At 48.9% G+C, this 19,951-nt stretch overlaps 4 protein-coding genes across 4 annotated transcripts; 1 reads left to right on the top strand and 3 right to left on the bottom strand.

Moving 5' to 3' along the window:
- Nucleotides 1-1,467: 1,467 nt before the first annotated feature.
- On the bottom strand, nucleotides 1,468-8,184 carry F5147DRAFT_800988 (ras GTPase-activating protein; the record flags this gene model as incomplete). The annotated part of the gene is made up of 16 exons (XM_041443276.1): nucleotides 6,181-8,184; nucleotides 6,049-6,126; nucleotides 5,920-5,996; nucleotides 5,656-5,870; nucleotides 3,865-5,597; nucleotides 3,784-3,831; nucleotides 3,640-3,744; nucleotides 3,466-3,592; nucleotides 3,217-3,418; nucleotides 2,976-3,163; nucleotides 2,772-2,914; nucleotides 2,580-2,718; nucleotides 2,299-2,530; nucleotides 1,963-2,244; nucleotides 1,535-1,912; nucleotides 1,468-1,480 (listed from the first exon to the last, which is right to left on the bottom strand). The coding sequence occupies exons 1-16, from the start codon at nucleotides 8,098-8,100 to the stop codon at nucleotides 1,468-1,470; spliced, it is 5,880 nt and encodes a 1,959-aa protein (XP_041298874.1). The 5' UTR covers nucleotides 8,101-8,184.
- Nucleotide 8,185: 1 nt separating this feature from the next.
- On the bottom strand, nucleotides 8,186-10,502 carry F5147DRAFT_800982 (multidrug resistance protein 4; the record flags this gene model as incomplete). Its single annotated transcript, XM_041443275.1, has 12 exons — nucleotides 8,186-8,592; nucleotides 8,646-8,712; nucleotides 8,764-8,853; nucleotides 8,900-8,988; nucleotides 9,045-9,169; nucleotides 9,225-9,257; nucleotides 9,308-9,315; nucleotides 9,366-9,692; nucleotides 9,731-9,848; nucleotides 9,898-9,991; nucleotides 10,050-10,238; nucleotides 10,296-10,502. The coding sequence occupies 12 exons, from the start codon at nucleotides 10,500-10,502 to the stop codon at nucleotides 8,410-8,412; spliced, it is 1,530 nt and encodes a 509-aa protein (XP_041298873.1). The 3' UTR covers nucleotides 8,186-8,409.
- A 1,389-nt stretch (nucleotides 10,503-11,891) lies between these two features.
- Nucleotides 11,892-15,103, top strand: F5147DRAFT_666681 (gamma-tubulin complex, component 3). The gene is made up of 12 exons (XM_041435181.1): nucleotides 11,892-12,046; nucleotides 12,099-12,160; nucleotides 12,215-12,285; nucleotides 12,331-12,544; nucleotides 12,599-12,732; nucleotides 12,780-13,217; nucleotides 13,275-13,647; nucleotides 13,701-13,884; nucleotides 13,931-14,271; nucleotides 14,342-14,574; nucleotides 14,628-14,690; nucleotides 14,747-15,103. Exons 1-12 carry the CDS (start codon nucleotides 11,931-11,933, stop codon nucleotides 15,038-15,040), a joined length of 2,523 nt encoding a protein of 840 aa, XP_041298872.1. The 5' UTR covers nucleotides 11,892-11,930; the 3' UTR covers nucleotides 15,041-15,103.
- F5147DRAFT_757213 (heavy metal translocatin) lies at nucleotides 15,104-19,204 on the bottom strand. Its single transcript, XM_041440370.1, has 12 exons — nucleotides 19,013-19,204; nucleotides 18,235-18,957; nucleotides 17,637-18,180; nucleotides 17,441-17,585; nucleotides 16,946-17,387; nucleotides 16,697-16,893; nucleotides 15,880-16,643; nucleotides 15,694-15,828; nucleotides 15,605-15,647; nucleotides 15,445-15,557; nucleotides 15,281-15,393; nucleotides 15,104-15,229 (listed from the first exon to the last, which is right to left on the bottom strand). The coding sequence occupies exons 1-12, from the start codon at nucleotides 19,084-19,086 to the stop codon at nucleotides 15,163-15,165; spliced, it is 3,360 nt and encodes a 1,119-aa protein (XP_041298871.1). The 5' UTR covers nucleotides 19,087-19,204; the 3' UTR covers nucleotides 15,104-15,162.
- Between the last annotated feature and the right edge of the window lie 747 nt (nucleotides 19,205-19,951).

The following is a 19,951-nucleotide window of genomic DNA, read 5'->3' as shown; positions in this document are numbered from 1 at the left end:
CTGAGTATCTTCAGCATTGCGGAGAAGAATTCCAGAACACGTCTATGCATCATGGGATCCCGAATATCGAGAGACGGGGGATGATGGAATGTTTCTCGACTCTGATGATGCTTCAAGTTTTGAGGCGGCGAAACCAACAATCTTAACACGTGCAGGTAAGTTTATTAATTTCGACCACTTACTTCTTATTTGGTTCATATTTATCCAACTCTCTACTAGCTGCTGCGAAGCTCAAACGTGGGCGACGAACATCATTGTCCATCGAGATTCTCTCCGACACGGAATACAAACCAGTCATCAAAAAAATGAAAGGTGTGTGTTGTGTGACTAGCGAAATATACTCTCACTTATTCGTTATTCTAGTAGGCACTGCGGTGAAGCAGGAGCTTGAGGAGCCAGCGTCGGATCTCCGGGCATCGAGTATTATTAATGCGGCCTCACAGCCTACGAAACGTGTGTCCCTATTTTGATGTAAAGTTTCTCAACTCACTTTAAATTCAGTTTTTTTAGAAAGTTCTAATGCAGATATGGATGATCTCCCTGATGTTATTCGACAACTGTCTCTGGTACCACAGACCCCAAGCAAAAACACTGTCCCCTCCACTGGCTCTTTTTTCACCGGGTCACGTTTCGGCACTGCTGATTTACTTTCGACACAATTTCATTCACCCATTGTTCAACGCCGTCGTGTTGCCATGCCACCCGACTTCGTAGAGCCCCAAGCATCTGATATCATATTGCGTGGTATCCGCGACCCCGATAGTCCATCTGCCCCTCCTCGTATTAATCCCTGGTCAGAAGATTATTTTATTGGTGATGTCAATATTGCCCTCTAATCTCTCGTGTCCTCTCGCCGTCTACTCAGTATCTTTTCTAGTACCATAATGATCACTATGGAGTCCTTATTGCCTATACCTTGCTACTACCCTAACCAGCTCATCCATACTATATGCATTCCCTTACCAATAATACTCACATTAACCAACAGCCAGGCCTCAAAAAGATTCGAGGCTTTGCCGATGCTGGCAACCTTCAGTTTTTTTTTGCTTTCCGACTACTACTAGTTACTAGCGCTTATAGCAGACTTGCTTGTTGAAAAATTCATGATATTGACATGAAATACTATTGCAACGACTTCGAAGCTTCAAGCTTCAAGGCCCAACTAAGCTGCTTTTGTATCGCGCACTCGACGTATCGCGCACTGGATGTTGTGTATCGCGCACTGGATGTTGTGTATCGCGCACTGGGTATCGCGCACTGGGTGTTGTATCGCGCAATTTATTAAAGTACACTTTGGAGCGTCATAGGGTCCTGGGATACGGCCATACGTTAATCGTAGTTCGTATGCAAAGAAATACATAATTGCATGATGGATTACAGGTAAAAGATGCGAAGATATATGATGCAAGATGCGGAGGTAAAACAAAATTAGTAGATACAAGACGAGTCCTGCAGAGCAGGCACCGACTACACATAGAATCTGAAAGTTAAGAGGGTCAGAACGAAGAGACATGCAAGGTGAAAGGGCACTCACTTCTTATTGATCTGGTAGAGCAACAAACTAATGTTGACCTTTGCCAGTCCATTGAATAAGGAAAGGGAAGCTTGGTTCTCGAACTGAGCTTGCAACAAGTCTTCCATACGCAAATCAGTAGAAGCTATCCGATTGGTGATTCCCAGCGTGTTATTGAACACTTCCATAGTGAAGATGCCAGGTTTGTTGGAAGAAATGGTGATGTCGATTTTATCAAACTGACGGGGGGAGAATTTATCGATGGAGAGTAATATACCCTTCTCATACAAATCCCTCGCACTGTATTTGAAAGATCCAAACTGAGGATTCTTCCCCGACTTCTGCAAGTCCCGCAGATGAAAGTACTGCTTTGTGAACGGCAGAACAAAACGCTTCTTCCTATTCAAGAGTTTAGCGCAATGTAGGGCACAAACATAATTGATCTTTACCCTTTGCCTCGCTGCATGGTCGCCATCGCAGCTTCAACGTAATTGTGATAACTGTCGATCTGCTCTTCGAAATACTTCTTCCGTTCAGAAAGGTGCTTCAGGGCGTCTACCATGCTATCCATCTCTTGTTGACGCTGTAACCGTTTGCGGTGCTTGCTGCGGACATCGCTGGCAATGGCATTCAGAATACCCTGGAATCCGTCGTTGCGCGTAATCTTCCCCTGTTTCTCCAGTTCAAGAAGGAAGAAAATGGCATGAGCTTTGACTTCTTTGAAAGACAACCTTTTATATTCTTTTAGTTAAGCATTGTCTTCCATACTTCTCGATACAACTCACGATCGAATGTCTTCTAGCCTATAGGCGGACTCGCCTGCGGAAGTTGAAGGCATACGTCGTGACGTTGGTTCGTTATCCATTTCGGCCAAGATGTTCTCCCAGCGAAGCTCATCGTCATCGCTCACAGGACGCATCAAAGATTCGACAAGATCTTGCGCAGGTTGGACACGTAAGATCGCAAGCACACCGCGCTTTGCTTGTACCCAGAGCGTTTTTTCATCAGCTTGTGGATCTGCATTCCCGTCAACAAGCGTCATCGATATCGAGTAGCCCAAGCTTACCTCGGACATGAGCAAACCTGTTCGTTAGTTCCAGAGTAATCGCACGATCTCTGGCATCCTTGAGCTCATCGTTATCAAGATGAGGTACACCATCTAGCTCGTGCAGAATAACACGCAAGGCATCGTGTCGATCAGGAGACTTGCAGTATATTTTTCAGTCTCAAAGAATTTCTCCTGATTGAATGCACCCACCAATTTCTCTTGATATTGCGAGAGCAAGACATGCATACCGTACACCTCGTTCGGAGAGATGTAAATGGGCTTTGGTTGTACTGTAGCATCCAAGAACTCATGGGCATGGTAGTGACTTTCAGCATCGGGGACATCCGCGACTGCTGTTTATCAATAGAGATGAATACCAGACATGCTCAATACAATAATAATAAAACAACTCACTTCGCACTAGCCAATTGGTCATCTGCGTGATCAACGTGCGCACACACTCGTTAATGGGTACATAATTAGGCTGATCATCGTTGAACTCAGAGCCTGACGCAACCTGCGTCAAGACCTTGGAGATCTGCGCGAGATTCTTCCTGGTTGCAATATCTACCGATGCGACCATATCAAAGTTTTCAGGCGATCTGCAAATTCGGGTGATGAGCGCCTGTTACGAGAGACCGAAGATAAAACGCACAAGATGGCGGGGTTCAAGTACCGGTAATATACCAGCCTGCCAATGCAGGCTGCATACACTTCATCAGGCGCTCCAGGGAACTTCTCTTTCAACTGAAGAAACGTTTCGCGCGCCATGAATCGCACGCTATAGGGCATCCTGCGAGTCGACTCAAATATGGATACGGCAAAGGCTTCAGTCCACCACTGAAGTTTCTGGAGATCTGTAAATACATCAAAATAAGCTCCAACACTTCAAGAAGAAATAAACACGTGCGTCTGATGTACTCGGCCCTAGTATCAGGATCTTTCAAAGCCTCGTAGAATGGAACATCTTTGGGCTTTGTGCTTGCGATTCCAGATCGCATTTCCTCCACATTTATGCGCGATCGGTGGATCTAGACAAGGTGAAACGTCGTCATACAAGAAGTACAAGAATACTTACCACAGTAGGGTCAGGTTCTAGGTCAAGATCGACAGCCTCCAGGAGCTCACGGATGATCCCCTGCAGCGTTTCACGGATATACGTGACCTGTCGTGGGCGGACGTACTGCACCGCTATGTTAATATACATCGGATGTCCACGTACGACATCCGAAATCGACGGCGCAGCCAGGATTTCCTCGCGGATCGAAAGCTAAAAGCAGTATCAATAATAACCAGACGTCACAAAATGCAGGAGGCGCGCCTGGAATAACTTCAAGAAGAGATAATCCTCCCTTCGGTCCTGACCATACCCAAACAACGTGAGCACGACCCGCTCTGCCAACCGCCTGTGCTTCTCCGCTGTCTCATCAGAAAGCTGAACGAAGAGTCCACCTAGATACTCTGCTCTCGTCTGCAAGAGATAGAATAGCTGCTGGTACAGTTCAAGCTTCTTCTTCGCTGCATGATCAAGAGTATTCGGTCCAGCAAAGGGGTCGCCATGCGCAGCAAGGATGGACGCCCTAGTAGCGTGAGCAGCAGCACTGTCTGCACCGTACTTTTTCCGCGCTTTGATAAGCTCCTCGAAGGACTTCACATTCTGTACGACAAGCGCAATCTTCACGTCGAGATCACTGACATCGTTCTCTAAAGCCTGGTTTTCACGAATGCCCTCTACCACGCGCTTTCTCAGTCGCTCCACCTTGATCTCATCTTGGAAGTCCGACTCCGAATCGTCCAACAGATGCACAAAGTTCTTGATCGTTCCGACAGTGACGTTCTTGCCCAGCGTGAGTTGCCTGTACTGCTCCCTAGTCTCCTTTGCCCTAAAGAGCGACTGAATCTTGACAACCTTATCAAGATTCGTGCGATAATACTGAATCTTCGCACGGAATTTCTTCCGCTGGAGCACGCCACGGAACAAGGCCTGCAACATCGTCGCTGCAGGTTGACTCCGTCGCAAATAGTCTCGCCACGCATGATAGTCCCTCCTGACGAGGTACCCCCGCGCCACTGCCTGAAACCCGTTCACATCTGGAGCAACAAACTCTAGTTCTTTCTGCTGTTCACGGTGGCGGTTCCGCATGATCGCAGCTCGTGCAAGAGCCTGGAACCCTCCAACACTCGCTACGACCTTCACCTCGCAGAGGGCCTTTGCGACATTACGGTGCTGTTGTCTAGCCAGGCTCGCACGTGCACGCGCTTGCAGACCGATAAGCATGGGAGTCGCGCGCCGCAAACCTCGGATGAGCTGAAGAAGGCGTTTGCGTGCAAGATAAGTCCGCACAGCTGCCTGTATGCGCACAACAGTTGCAGACACATCATCTAGCTTGGCAAGTTGCGTCCGTATGCGCCTTCGCACAAGAACACCGCGGCACTGTGCCTGCAAATCCACGATAGTCTCCTCCTCTGCATCCAGTTTTCTGAGCTTTCTCGAAAGCATCCGTCGGAGGAGGAAGCCGCGCGCAGCAGCTTGGACATTCACCACAGACAATACTACCTCCGCACGCGCAAACGTTTTCGCCACTTCGCTGTGGTTCCGCTGCACGATTTTGGCACGTGCAGTTGATTGCATCTTCACCACGATTGCACGGGCGCTCCTTAGGGCTGCTTTCAGCTTCTCGAATCGCCGACGTACGAGGACGCCACGAATCTGGGCCTGTGTCTTGACTAAGTATTGAGAGACTGCTTTGATGCGAGCAATGTATGCTCTCCAGCGCCGACGGACAAGTACGCCGCGGACAACAGCCTGCAAATGAATAGCCCAGGGCGTCATGTCGCGCGTCTGCTGACGGGAGACGGAAACGGTGCGTCGGGCGAGAGCACCACGGAGATGTGCTTGCAGACGAGGAACATATCGTTCGGTTAGACGCAAACGGACGCGTTGTGTCGCCTGTGCCTTGCGGACCAGAAAGCCACGGGCTAGGCATTGAACCGAACGTATCGAGTCCTCGTTCTCCAAGAGCAGACGATCGCGCCCTATGAATAAAATTCAGCCTATTGATAGATATCGGGAAAGCAAACAAAGTAGACGCACGTTCCTCCTCGCTTTCCTCTGGCTCAGGGGGTGGTGGATCAGGCTCCTCGTTTATTTCCTTTGCTAGTTCCCTGCCGACATTGCCGAAGTTGGGCATCGGAATACCTGCGTCAGTGAGACCCTTCTGCGTCTTCTGCAGCTGGTCATCGGAGAATTGAAGTTGGCCGAGAAGATCTCCGATACATTCGGCGAGACCACGGCGGGCGAGGAGGTGACTACGAGGTATTAGCAAATTCAAGCGTTTGCCGATCGGGAAGTGCTCACCTAAGTGCGTGTATGCAGTAAATGACCTTGGGAAAGTTTTTCTTCTCGTATAGATCGGTCAATTCGAATATGAATCCCTTATGCAAACTGTTACTCGTCATATCTGATGCTGGAGGCGTGGCGACATACCTCGGGCAATCCTACTTCTCTAACAAAAACAAAGAAATGGTTAATATTATCCGAGTGGCGGAAATTTAACTTTCGGGCCTGTAAACAATCGGAGTTCAACCTCGATCACACGATCTTGGAATGCCAGCGCACCTCGTAAATTCTGAACCCTCCTTCTCCCTTGAAAACCCTGACAAGCCGTGCTAGCACAACACCATTCCTCATTCCTTCCTCCATCTCCACCACCCCAAAGCCTAGCTCTTCCCCAAGGCAACCCTCGATCCACTGCTGCGCCTCTCCTACATGGCACAGATATTCATATGCTTGCAGTAAATGTCTTTGTACATCGGCCCATAGGCCTCTCGTCAAGCGAGAGGAAGGGAAGGTTGTCGGTGCAGTCGGACTCGCTGGCGTTTGATCCCGCGAAAGACGCAATCGCCCCGGAATTCCAGTAACATCGGAGGTATTTGACATCCCTGCTACAAGTTCTTCTGTAATAGGTGACGCTGGAGGTTCATACCTGGAATTACGACGTGCTCGTCGCAACACCACCTGTGAATCATCCACAGGAACAGGAGTATGCTCAGGTTGTAATGGAGGATTGGGCTTCTGCTCATCAACCCAGTCTTCATCGGCATCCCCGCTCGCGATGCGGGGCAGATGGCGTCCTAGTTTGTGTCCAGCAATTTGCCCATATGTTGATGACTTCTTTGACATGTATGAGGAGCGGTAAGGAGCCGGTGACATTACAGAAGAGGAGGTTGACGGAATGGATGTGGTGGAAGAACTGGGTGTATGTGGAGGGGTTGAAGAAGATGTGGATGCGAAGGAATTCTGAGTGGATGCGAATGAGGACGTGGGGGTATGCGTAGGAGATGGGGACGGGCGCTCAGAGAGGTTAAAACGCGAAGTGTATTCCGCAACCCGAGTTGTAATGTCAGGGGCACGGGAAGTGCGGTCCACGATTGGCAGGACAGCTGGTGAGATATTCTCAGCGGAACGAGACGTAAAATCAGAAAAACGAGAATCCAATCGGGATGTATATGCAGATATCCTGGAGGGAAGGTCGTTCAACTTAGATGCGAGGTCTGAAGGGTTATTGTCGGACACTCGCGAAACACGACTTGGAAGTCGCAAGGTATGGTCGGTAAGATCCTGGCTTGCAGAGATGCGACCGTGCAATGTTTCCTTTTCTGGGAAGGGAAAAGATGAAGACTGTGAACCATAGAGCGACATGGGACGGCGGGGGATAGTTGTAGGTGTTGCAGGTGTGAACAAAGGCTTTGAGAGACTGGACGGAGTGTTGATCACCGTCGATGCGAATGGGTCGGGTATCCGTGATACTAGATCATGGGGAGCAGAATCCGGGGTGTTGCTGTCTATTGTACTTGGTCTCCGCGTGGGTGGGGAGGGGGAATCAAGGGATATGTATGCAGGTATATCATGATCAGCAAGTTCCTTGATATCAGATAATGATGAAGAATGAAGAGATGCTGTAGTTGGTAGGCATATACGATGAGCGGTCGGGGTCGAAAGTGTATTAGCAGACGAGTCAGGATTCACGACAGATATTCCAGTAGTATTCGGGGACAAGGGAGTTGCTACTATGTGTGGTGGAAGGGAAGCAGAGAAAGTATGTCGTTTGAGATAAGTTGAGGTGCGCTGCAAACTGGAATCTGTGAACGAGGAGATACTATCACTACGACCCAGGCTAGAACGACCGGGCGTAGTTTCGATTTGCTTTGTTGGACTGGCAGACCTGCGTTCGTCAAGTACTGCCTCTGCACGTGCGCGCTCCTCCCACTTGTCGCGTACAGTGTCAACGCTGGCACCCGGTCGATGTGAAGGTGCCCATCGTCTGGTAGCAGAAACCACAGGCGGACTAGAACCAGTTGTAGTTGGGCTCACGAGGGATGTTGGACGCGATGAGATGGAAGAATTTCGAGAGTTTGTTGATGAACGAGAAGCAGTGCGCTGGAGCAGACGCGTCTGGTACGCGAAAGCATCTCGTTGCTTGGACGGCGACGACGGAGCATCAGTGGTCGATGGTATTAGCGTATCTGGTTTTTCCATGTCGTGTCAAAGTCGTCAGTACAACACGCCGCTCCAGCTCACTAGTACTATTAGTACGTACACCGGGAACAACTTGAACGACCTAAAAGGATAGCTGATGTAATGAGCGCTTAAAGTTGTTTCTTAAATTCTTTGTACTACTAGACACGACTACGCCACGGCTCATGATGAGGCCAGCTAATTCATGCCTCCTGAATATTTATCTTTCGTAGCTCTGTAACCTTTCCTTATCTCTACAGGCTATTGGCGTAATCATCATACTCCCATGATCATGAAGAGACTTTGGTTGGAAGGACAACTTGAAACAGATCAACGAGCCAAGGAACTCTTCGTGCGGATACCTTCGCCGGCGAAATATATCCACACGGGGAAGGGTATACCAATGATGATGGCAAAGCCTGCAAGAAGCGTATTGCCTCCGCCATAATCGAGCGTCGCAAACATCTGTTGTCCAAATAAAGGGAATGCGAACCCAAGGAGTGAACGGAAGGCCTGATGCTGACGTATTCAGTGAACGCAAGCGACGTCAAGTATGGAAAACTGACAGAAGCGGCTGCAGTAGCGCTTGCAGCGTATGTAAATGTATCCACGAGATATAGTTGAATAGGGAGGCTTTAGAGAGGGTCAAACGTGAACAGTGCCAAACCACGGAGGCACACCCACAAACATGTCAATATTCCGAATCCAAAGATAGAGGTGCCAATGATGGGCATCATAAAGTGTGCCTTGGCTTGGGCAGACCAGCCATACCAACTAATACATGTCAGACTGGGAGCAGGAACAAAGGGGTCAATCTCACAGCAGTCCCACTGGGACAAAAAACGACCCGAATATCAGAGCAGGCACACGCATCTCTGGTCGACCCCTCCCTCCATTTTTTGCAGTAAGCTAAATATAGAAGCTAGCAATTGAGCTGACACGTTCAAGGTAGAAGGAAGACATACGTATATGTAGATCTTGTCGGAAAGTTTGGCGCCAAACACGGTAGCAACTACGAATCCAAAACCAACTCCGATATATGTCAGACCTCCGATTCCAATGCTGAAGTGGTACACGTTTGCAAAGAGGTCTAAGGTAAAAATTGTTAATAATGGTGCCTGAATGCTGACCAGGTATGATCTTACCGGGGAAAGTAGTAAATAACAAGAAGTAGATACCTAACGTACGATCTCAGTCCGTATCCGATATAACTTAATGTAGTACTGACCGTACATCCTAAATAGATGACAGAGTCAGTGAGCTGCGCGACATCAAATTAGACTTACAAAGCCATATACAAGCTCAAGATGAAGCATATGAAACTCCTGGTCAGTAAAATGACCGGTCGCTTGAGATTAACCCATAAGTAAACCCACTTGTCCATATGATGTGCGGCCAGGACAGGATGCCCAACAGATGTCTTTTCGGGATCTAGTGTCATGGCGTTAAGACGAAACCTGATGACTGGTACATATGTTTCTCTCATGAGAGGGATGCCAAGTATTGCGGCAATACCAGAGATCGCAGCGATGACATAGAAAACATACTGTACACCGACCGACTCTGCGATGAAACCCCCTATAACAGGACCAATAGCGGGGCCTATGAGTGAACTTCAGTCAATGTCATGCACCGTAAAACAGGGAAAGACTCGCCAAGCATAGGTCCAATGCTGTATAGTGCCATAGCTGAGGCGCGCTCGTGTTCCAAAAAGAGATCGCTGATGACACCTGAGCCGCATGCTATAGGCGCACTCCCCGCCAATCCAGCTTCGTAGAGAGTGAGCAAAAGTTGCAGCTCCAACAATTCCATAAGTACCTAGAAACCGGAACACGATCAAGGACATGGTATTGGCCGACAAAGCGCAGCCGAGATTAAACGCGAGAAAGAAGAAGTTTCCTAGGTGGAGCACCTTGAACTCATTCAGGCAAATGGTCTCTTCGATCAGATGTAGGAAGAGCACCACGCACCCACACACGACCATATACTTCCGATAAGGGTGCCGCGAATAATAGACCAATGGCATACGATAGAACGAAGATACTCAGAGTCAACGCTAAGATTGTTGGATTGGTTATGCCAAATTTTATGGCCAAGTCAGGCAAACCAGGTGCCATGATAGCGCTTGCTAACGGTGTGACAAGTGTGTACAGCGAGACCTGACACGACACCGACATGAGCCCTAGTGAACTGAATTCGCTAATGGAAGAACTGACGACTGTAGTGGTTATCCATTTCTTTGCGAGAGGCCAATTCCTGGGGTTCGCTGTGTCGTGTTCCCAATCATACACCTCATCATTTGGCTTATCCAAGGCTTCGGCAGCCCCGCCTTCGCTACATGTGAGTTGAGGATGAAGATAATTCGTGCCATCTTGGTGTGGTGCATGAGCAGAGGAGACGGTTCCTAGAGGAGAGTCCGACATGTACAAGTGTTGCACTGGTAAGCAGGGAAGACGACCGAAGACAATTCAGGGGACAGACTCCTTAAAAATAGCAGATAACATCCTGACCAGGCAGGTATTGCTATTACGCTTTATTCCTGCAGGCCGCTGGTCACGTTACCGACAGGTAAGATTTCACCCGAGGACTTTGGGATGTCTACTTACAAACGATCGTTCGAGTCGCCCCATATTACGCTCCATGATCGGCGCCAGTCAGCGCGTGTCATCTCGTAGCGCTTCGAACGAGTCAAAATTTCTTCCAACTAAGTCCGCAGTTTCGCCTAGTTTGTTAACGTTGGCACCTTAAGACCAAATATGAAGCCCAGGCAATCAGCGTCGACTTGAAGCTCTTTGAAGGTTGTATCCCTGGTCTGACGCCTGGCCATCATAGCTTGAAGGCTAATATTGACAAGTTTCCTACATACGTACACTCAGACACGAGATAGTTTGTTATGTAAGGCACTAACCAAACCATCATTTTATCTTCGGAGATGATCAGTGCATTCGCTCGCAGTCCGACCCCTAGAACCTTCATAACCTTCGCTTTATTGACCATTACCAACACAGACCAGCACCCGAGTGATATAATGGAACTCACTAGAAGTCTCGTGCTGGCCTCTCTGCTCCATTTACACCCTCGATCTCTGCATAGCCCCCGATACGTCAATCCAATGCAGGCCGTTCAACTGGCCGCTGCTTGATCGGCGTCTGCATCATGGCAATTAAGGTCATACTTTGCGTATCACTGCCGATTTATCAAAGATAGGACTGGCACGCGTGTCAACGATCCAGATCTCCAATTGTTCGGCCTCCGTGATCAGCGTATTCAATGGACCGATTGGTCTACACCAAAATAAATCCACACGGTATGCTTTGTGATTCTAGGCCAGCACGCGCCAATGCGATGAAGAAAAATTGGAACTCAGATTTCTCGACCCGCATGAATAGGACCTCACCGGTGTAGAGGAATCTTGTCGCGCACTTTTTAGAAGGACACGATTGACGACCAGAGTGAGAGTACGGGAATTGCAGGAGTATACTGCAACACAATAAGGAAAACACAGAGGGCAAATCCGAGTCTGCATGCAGCATCCTCGAAAAATTATTTACCAGTGTGCAAACGTCGGTATCGTATACTTACTCTCTGCGTATGTCCCTGGTTGAGGTTAAGCTAAGCCTTGTGCGTATATAATCGGATTGGAAATGTGTGATTGTCAGGAGCGCCCACTGCCCGTGATCATACATCCCTTAACCGTTAATCACACTGCTCGAACGCGATGATGCGAGAAACCCGACTTCTGAAGGGACATGACAAAGTTCAAGTTGAACGTTGAATCCAGGTTGCTCGCTTTGTAAGCAATTGGCCATGTACTTCTAACATACCCGCGTGATCTAAAACTGTATACCGCGATGCGCGATGTGAGCGCGTCAATCGAGAGCCTTGTCACGTCCTTTGTCCCCCAGACTCAGTCTAATACACGTCTCAAAGAAGAACTAATAGCACATTGCAAGGATATCCTCGCAAGGTAACAATGCCCTAGTCCAGCTTGTGGCAAATGTCACTTACCTGCTCTCTAGTAATATTGGCACCGCACACGAGAATGACACTGGTCATTTAGCGGCACAGATAAAAAGGCATTGTATGCATCACCCAAAGATCGCGTATTCCTAATTGTGACCGTATTCTTTTGCAGTGTTACAATCTGAATCTCCGAGCAATGCATCGCTCAAGTTCACTAATCTCCTCTCGCGATTACTAGACCAAGTGAGTGTACCGATCGTGTTGGTCACGCGTCTTATCTCTGCGTAGCCTATTCTCTCTCGCAAACACGAATCCCTCCTCTTTCTCTATTCTCTCGCATCCTCCTCACGCCAGCCAACCTCAAGTCCATTCCTCGCGTCTCTCCAGGCCCCGCTTCGTCCATCCACAATTCGTACCACTAGTCCTACTCATCTTCCGCGCTCACCACAGCCAAAAGGCAATTCGAAAGCAGAGATATTACGTGAATATCGCGCCCGTACTGGTATGCATTCCTTTGACACCCTCTGTGGGACGGAACGCTCAAGTGCTAATGAAGGACGACGCCATCTCCCCGAACACTTACTTCTTCGCGACACGTTATATCTCTTACAGGGAATTTCAGGAAAATATGTACACTTGTCGCTCTCAGACAATGGCGCCCAGCCCAAACTCGTTTTTGTCGAAGATTCTGTAAGCAATTTTAAATGAATGTCATATCGTGCTCATCTTATTCACAGAAATATATCATCCCTCCCTCAACTAAATCCCTCGTTCATCGCCTTTCCGAGGTAGGTCATCTCTACGCGCGCATAGCTGCGTTCGTCAACACACAAGATCGGCCATCCGTCGGTATGATCGAGCAAAGCCTTTGCCATCACCTCCAGACGCTGCTTACCGAATACTACCGACTCATCGCCGTTCTAGAGTCTCAGATGGGCAACACATCCAACTCAGCTCCAGGCGCACAATCGGATGCTGTAGGAGAGGAGACCGGCCTCACCCTTAAACGCCTTGACGTCTGGATAACAGAATGGCGTCTCCGCATGCGCATGATGAGCGTCTGTGTTGAGGGTGCACATGACGCACAGGGTGGGGCACTCGTTAACCTCATTCATTCATACACCGACAACGGAGACCCATTCGTCAGAAAATTTACTGACCAACTTTTGGAAGAGGTGCAACATCTTTATTTGTGTCAGTTAGCAGACTGCTTCATGCTAATTCAATTTCAGGTATCCACTCCCTTCTTCAATACACTGCACAAATGGCTCTTCTCCGGCGAGCTCTACGATCCCCACTCTGAATTCTTCGTTTCAGTCGACCCATCACTTGCGCATCTTCAAGGACTGCATCCCTCGAGTCTTGCAGGGGGCATCGACGCATTCGGCGAGGATTCTGTTAGCGCAGACAGAGGCGATGGTGGAGGCGGTCTCCGCGTATGGGAGGCGAAGTATCGCTTTAGAAAAGAGATGCTCCCGATGTTTGTGGGCGAAAACTTTGGAAGAAAGATCTTTTCGACGGGCAAGAGCTTGAATTTTATCAGATACAGTTGTCACGACTCGGATTGGGTAGCAACGAGAGAGAAGATGAGCAATACGGGCGGAAGTGAGTTCTGCACTTCCACTCACTTTTATGTTGATACTTATATTTTCCCATAGTTCTCAAGTACAGCGATATCGCAGGACTGGAACGCAGCATCGACAGTGCATACAACACCGCCTCTGCTCGCTTGTTTGAAGTCTTCACTGAGAAATTCCGCCTCCTTGATCACCTCTCCGCGCTCAAGCACTACCTCCTCCTTGGCTACGGTGACTTTGCTGAGCAACTCATGGAATCGCTTGGGTACGTAATTCATGCTATCATTTCACTCATGCTAACGGGCGCACAGGCCCTCTCTCGCCCGACCTGCCAACACCCTATACCGACACAACCTCACAGCAACACTCGAGACAGCCATCCGTACTTCAAGCGCACAAAACGACCCACCGGATGTTCTTCGCCGCCTCGACGCTCGCATGCTGGAGTACACGCACGGCGAGCTCGGGTGGGACGTCTTCGCGCTCGAATACAAGGTCGACGCGCCGCTCGATACCCTCCTAGACCCCGGGTCTCTGGAGAAGTACAAGCGGGTCTTCGCACATCTGTGGGCAATGAAGCGCGTTGAAGGCGCGTTGAGCAGTGGCTGGATGAGGGTTGCGGGTGCTGGACGAGTCAGAGGGCGGTTGGAAGGTGAGTTGACCATGCTGCGATGTTTTATTCCTGTCATAGACTGTAGCTGCGGCGCTGACGCACAATATAGAACTGGAGTATGACTGGCACCAGATCCGGATCACGACTTCAGAAATGATCCATTTTATTCGTCAGATGCAAGCGTACACACAGCTCGAGGTCATCGAGTGCTCGTGGAAGGCTCTTATGGAATTCTTTGCGAGACGGGAGGGTGATCTTGACGCTATGATCGACGCTCATCAATCGTATCTTGATTGTATGGTCAAGAAGGTATTGTTGATCAGCTCCAAGGCAGGGAGAGAGGTAAGTTTGGCTCGCAAGTAAGTTTGTCGCGCGCGCGCTTACCGTCATGCCAGGAGAGCTTGTTGACTCAAATTCGGGAAGTATTTTCGACGATCCTTCAGTTCCGCGAGGCAATTGTAAGCATTTCTTTATCCTCATTCACGTGTTTCCTTCCTAACAAAAATTACCACAGGATAATTTCTATAATTACGCCCTAGCTGAGTCAGCTCGGTTAGACCAAGCGCGGGATGCCGCCCGCGGGGTGTACACTGCACCCACCTCGCTCGCTCACACCCAGTCGCTTTCTCAGATACGTAAACTCCTCAGGGAATATAGCACTGCATTCAGCGAGCGCATGCAAACTATCGTGCAGGCTTTGCAGTCGCATCCAGATTTGGATTGCCGGTTCCTTGGCATACGACTCTCATTTTCGGAATTTTATCGTTTGAAGAAGGATAGGGAGGTTCTTGCAACGCAGAGATTGTGATCATGGGCGTAAGAGAGTGTATTCATAAAATATGCTAGGAGTACAGTAATGACATGAATGCATGAATGATACAGATCGGATGAACAGATTGACTACAACGTTGCCGAAAGAATTTGAACTTTTCAAAGCTGTATCTTCGGCTCCCTGTACAATCTAAGTGCAAGCGATGAGCAAACTACAGATATAGAGCTAGTGCAACCGATCAATACGTGGTTTGCACCCCATGGTCAGGCTGTTCACGATAATGCCATGGCCAATGATGCCCATACGGGAGCTAGACGCACGTGTCCAGCAGGATATACCACGCCAGCAGCGATGGGGACCGCAATCATATTGTACATAATTGCCCACAGCTACCGACTATATCAGTGACGAGTAGGCTGCAATGGGATTGGAGAGCGTACAAAGTTAATTTTAACGCGATTGAACACTTTTGTCGAAAGATTGCTCAAAGTGACTAGACTTTTGAGATTTGATGATACAAGAATGAATGAAGCACTAGATATTGCGACGTCGCCTGAAGTATGTCAGTATGTGTGCCGTTGAACAAACGCTCGAACTCACTTCCAGATCCGATGGCTATTCCTATGTCACTGACTGCTAGCGCCTGAACCAGTGAGTACAATATACAGAAACCTGTAGAGCGGACTCACGGGTGCGTCATTGATACCATCCCCAACCATTGCGACGATACATCGTTGATTTGACGTTGACCTAGGCAACATACGCTGCCACCGCGAAGACGGACGTCTGGTGCCATTGTGCTGCAGCCACTCGATCTTTTCGGCCTGCGGGAGAAGTCAGATTGCGTGACGGGGATTCAAATATCAAGACCAGACTTTTTGTTGGGGCAGGACACCAGCGATGACGTTTATTTCAGGAATGCCCACAGATTTTGCAACTGCTTTTGCCGTCGTCTCGTTGTCCCCTGACAGCATCCATGTCCCAATGCCCTGCTCCTGCAAATGACGTATAACACCAGTAGCTTCCCTCCTGATGGGATCCGACACAGCGAATATAGCTGCAACGACGAATTCATTGTCGAAGTCTGCGACCGTAACAGCGAGGAGGACGATACTCTTCGCCTCAGATTTCCACCTATCGAGCACTTGGAGAACGTCTGGAGAGAGCAGGACATCGTGGTCTTGCATCAGGGCTTCGTTTCCTACTATCGCCTTGCGCCGCATTTCTTCGAAATCCGCTTTGACGCCTTTACCAGCAATTTCATCGAACGCATTGCCAACAACAGACACGGCACCATGCTCCCCCGCATACTGCCTAATTGCATTCGCGAGCGGGTGAGATGATGCAGATTCTAACTCCGCGGCAATTCCGAGAAGCGTCTTCTCAGGCACCGACGAAAGCAGGATCTCGGCATCAGACACTCGGGGCTCGCCACCTTCGGTGAGTGTTCCGGTCTTATCGAACACAACGACATCAAGTTGCGCCATGTCTTGGAAAGCCTCGCCACCTCCGCGGGCCAAGATTCCATGTTTGGCTGCAAGGCCGGATCCCACAAGAAGAGCGGTAGGTGCTGCCAGGCCAATGCCGCAAGGGCACGCCACGACGAATACTGCGATTGCAAACTCGAGAGACCAGACGACTACAGAGTTGATGTTAGTACAAAGTTCAGTGAATCACCCAGAAGAAACTCACACCATCCGCCTTGACTTGTATCTAAATAACTCCTAGAGATACCACCGCTAACACCCAAAGCAAGCCATATCAACCAAGTAACGATCGCCAATAAAGTGATGATCGGGACAAAAACGCCGGTAATGTGGTCTACAATATGCTCAATCGGTGCCCTCCGAGTCTGGCCTTCACGGACAATCTGCACAATCTGGTCCAGCCTATAGAACTAGGTCAATACAATATTTGCACCATCAAAATTAATCGGCTAACATTGTGACACCACCAATAGCGTCCACTCGAACGTCCACTGCCCTAGACTTGTTGATTGTTCCAAGAAGAACCTTGTCCCCAGCATTCTTCTTGACGAGTCTAGCCTCGCCCGTTAAAGAGCTTTCGTCAAAGGACGTCTCCGCACCGGACACGATTGTGCCATCTGATGGTGGCGTGGCACCATTTTGCACACGTACCACATCGCCAACCTCTAACAGGTCAACAGGCACCCTTTCGAACCTGAATCCAGGAGATGCAATAAAGCTACCGTTATCAAATGACACGTCACATTTTTCAAGATCATTGCGGGGAACGATTGCGGGGGTAGTAGAAGCAGAAGCAGAGTTAATGGTCAGTAGAAGAGCTTCGGAGGGGCGAAGCAAGCTGAGTGCAGTGATTGCGTCAGCAGTCCTCGCTTTACTATATGCGTCGAGGTAACGCCCTGATAATTTACATGATATCATGTAAGATATGCAACACATGGGCCCCACTCACCAAGAAGTAAAAATAGGGTCAAGAACACGACAGCGTCGAAATATGTGGTATCTTGTGCTGTACCGCTACTCGCAGGTAGCTGTGTGGCGGCAAGAATGAGAAGCGCGATCGACGAAAAGTAGGCCACAGATACTCCGGTAGAAACCTATTTAAACATGTCATCCCCTTGTGACATCGCGGATAACACGGCACATACCAGAAGGTTCATACTCCCAAATCTAGTAAAACGCTTGATGATGGGAGACGTGCTCCCTTTCCTCCATAAAGATCTGATTTCTTTGATACTCCGACGATGAAATAAATCGGCACCATAAAAGTACACTGGGGTTGCGAGAAAGAATAGTGCCCACTCAATCCGGGACGCATTTCCCTTCCACATGGGCTCCATTAGGTATTGCTTCGTGGGACTGGGAACGAGACTCATGTAAACTACGCCGATGATGAACGTGGGTATCGCCATGATAAATGTGAAAAACAGGCGCAGAAGCAATGCTCGTTTCTCGCGCTGCTGCATGCTGCGTGTGAGCTCTTCGAGCGTAGGTGGACAATGAATCGATACAGAGTATGATGTCGGCTCCACGGACACGATGGACGAGATGATGGAGCGGATGGTGAAGTCCGGAGGCGATGGCTTGTATGATACTTGCATTATAGGGTCCAATTGGTTTGATAACGATTTGATAACGGCAACGTCTGGCTGGAGCCTTCGTAAGGCAGTCATAATCTTTGCTGGACAGTTTCTGATTAACAGATATCAATAAGACTGGATGTGACAACAATGCAAAATGACGCACTGGCAATACATTCCATCAATACGAAGGGATAAAGTCCGAGGACCCGTCGCACTCTCTGATGTTAATGGGATGAGTGGCTCGGCCTTGACGACGTCGACTTCGTAACCACAGGCATCGATCGTTTCGGTCACAGAACCAACAAGGTCCTTTCGAGCAACAACCACCGTGGCGGAATGATTAAGCAGGCTAACGACTACTTCGGAGATCCCAGGGAGTTGCGAGACCATTTCGGTAATAGTACTTGGGCATGCGGAGCATGTCATGCCACCTACGGACAATGTGACGAGATGGGGCACATCATCAACGCCAACCTTATGCAAGGATCTTGGACTTAATTCTGGGTCCTTCTCTGACCCCACCATCGTAGAGCGATCCGTTGGAGAAACACTGTTGGAAGTTAGGTTGCCGGCATTACCCCGCAAGGGCGGTGGAACTATGTCCTGGAGTGCCGTAGCGGTTACCTCCTGACACGACGAACATTGTTGTATATGCTTTTGACGTTTTCCAGAAAGCGTAGTACTCAAACTCATTTGTCGTGAAAGCCTTCGCTCAGAAGCTGGGTCAGATACATCAAACCCAGCGTCTTCGAGGATGGCATGTATGGTGTGTCTGAGTATGGTAATGGCATGCCAGACTGTCACTGACTGGTGGATGATGGATATGTCTACCCTCGTTGGAGGGGGTGACAGAGAGAAGAGCACTTGATTGATTGTGCTCACACAACTGCGAAAAATAATAACATTAGCAGAATAAAATCACGACCGTTGCATATGTATACCTGCTGCAGTGAAGATTATATACGAGGACAGTGGTGTCATGCGTCTGACTCTGAGACGGCATCACGGTGTCCATAGGTGTGAAATAAGAGATACGATGAGTGGGAAGAGATGTATGGGAGGTGGGAGGACATTATATAGTGGTGAAACAGCCCAACTTTTATCAGTACTAGCTCTGGCCGTTAACGTTGAAGCAGAAAATAGTCAGCAAAATTTGAGCAAAATTGCCTCAACTTGAATGCTATTACGTCATATTGTTATGTGTTTACTGACGAGCCTCATCTTTCTTGGAGGTTTGATCAACCCCACCGTGAGCGAGATTTACGGGCCTCCAACCTCACCCTGGCTGGCTGGCTGAGCGCTCAGCCCTAAGGCCTAATCCTCGGAGTAGAGTATTTCCAAATGTAAGTAATTCTTATAATTACATAAACTCAGAGACCAAATGCGAAATTTCGCTGTCGACTCGTGTGCTGGTACTTATAATTAGACACCAACTCAGAGGTAAGAAAAAATTCTCAACAAATAGCAATCCAACCCGACCTGGGTATGGCGTGAGGTGGCGAATGTCCCCTCTCCCCACTTTGGACATGCCTTCCGCACCGCCATTGCCTTGATTGGGGCTATTGATGTTGCGTGAGAGGTCTTACTGCAACGTTACTGGAGGTCGGCGGGAGCGAGCGGCCCATAGAAGTCCAGATCAGCATCTTCAAACAGACAAGCAAGAGCTCTGAATGGCGGTAGTCTCTCGGCAGAACGAGCGAGCGAGCACTGATGGTTACCGAAACTGGTCATCCTCGTTGCTGGCAGTAAGTACTTAATATCCCAGTCAAAACACGCTACATGCATGCACATACGTGTGTACAAACATCTGAAATTTAAAATGATCTAGGTAAGGCCGTGTATAAGAACAATGCGTTTTGGTAGTATCCAGGCGTGTGAGA

This window comes from Suillus discolor (assembly GCF_016758755.1).
Source record: "Suillus discolor strain FC423 chromosome Unknown F5147scaffold_3, whole genome shotgun sequence".
Classification (NCBI taxonomy): Eukaryota; Fungi; Basidiomycota; class Agaricomycetes; order Boletales; family Suillaceae; genus Suillus; species Suillus discolor.
The sequence above is the reverse complement of the archived record's forward strand: the minus strand, read 5'-3'. Positions and strand labels throughout refer to the sequence as shown.

Excerpts from the sequence above, each read along its gene's own strand:
- F5147DRAFT_757213 (XM_041440370.1), bottom strand. The coding sequence starts at position 19,086 with ATGGACACCGTGATGCCGTCTCAGAGTCAGACGCATGACACCACTGTC. Across the intron at positions 16,894-16,945 it reads GCTATTGGTGGTGTCACAAT|GCTGGACCAGATTGTGCAGA; the intron begins GTTAGCCGATTA and ends CTAGTTCTATAG. Across the intron at positions 15,558-15,604 it reads AATAGCCATCGGATCTGGAA|GCGACGTCGCAATATCTAGT; the intron begins GTGAGTTCGAGC and ends GACATACTTCAG.
- F5147DRAFT_666681 (XM_041435181.1), top strand. The coding sequence starts at position 11,931 with ATGCGCGATGTGAGCGCGTCAATCGAGAGCCTTGTCACGTCCTTTGTC. Across the intron at positions 13,648-13,700 it reads GATGAGCAATACGGGCGGAA|TTCTCAAGTACAGCGATATC; the intron begins GTGAGTTCTGCA and ends ATTTTCCCATAG. Across the intron at positions 14,575-14,627 it reads GCTCCAAGGCAGGGAGAGAG|GAGAGCTTGTTGACTCAAAT; the intron begins GTAAGTTTGGCT and ends CCGTCATGCCAG.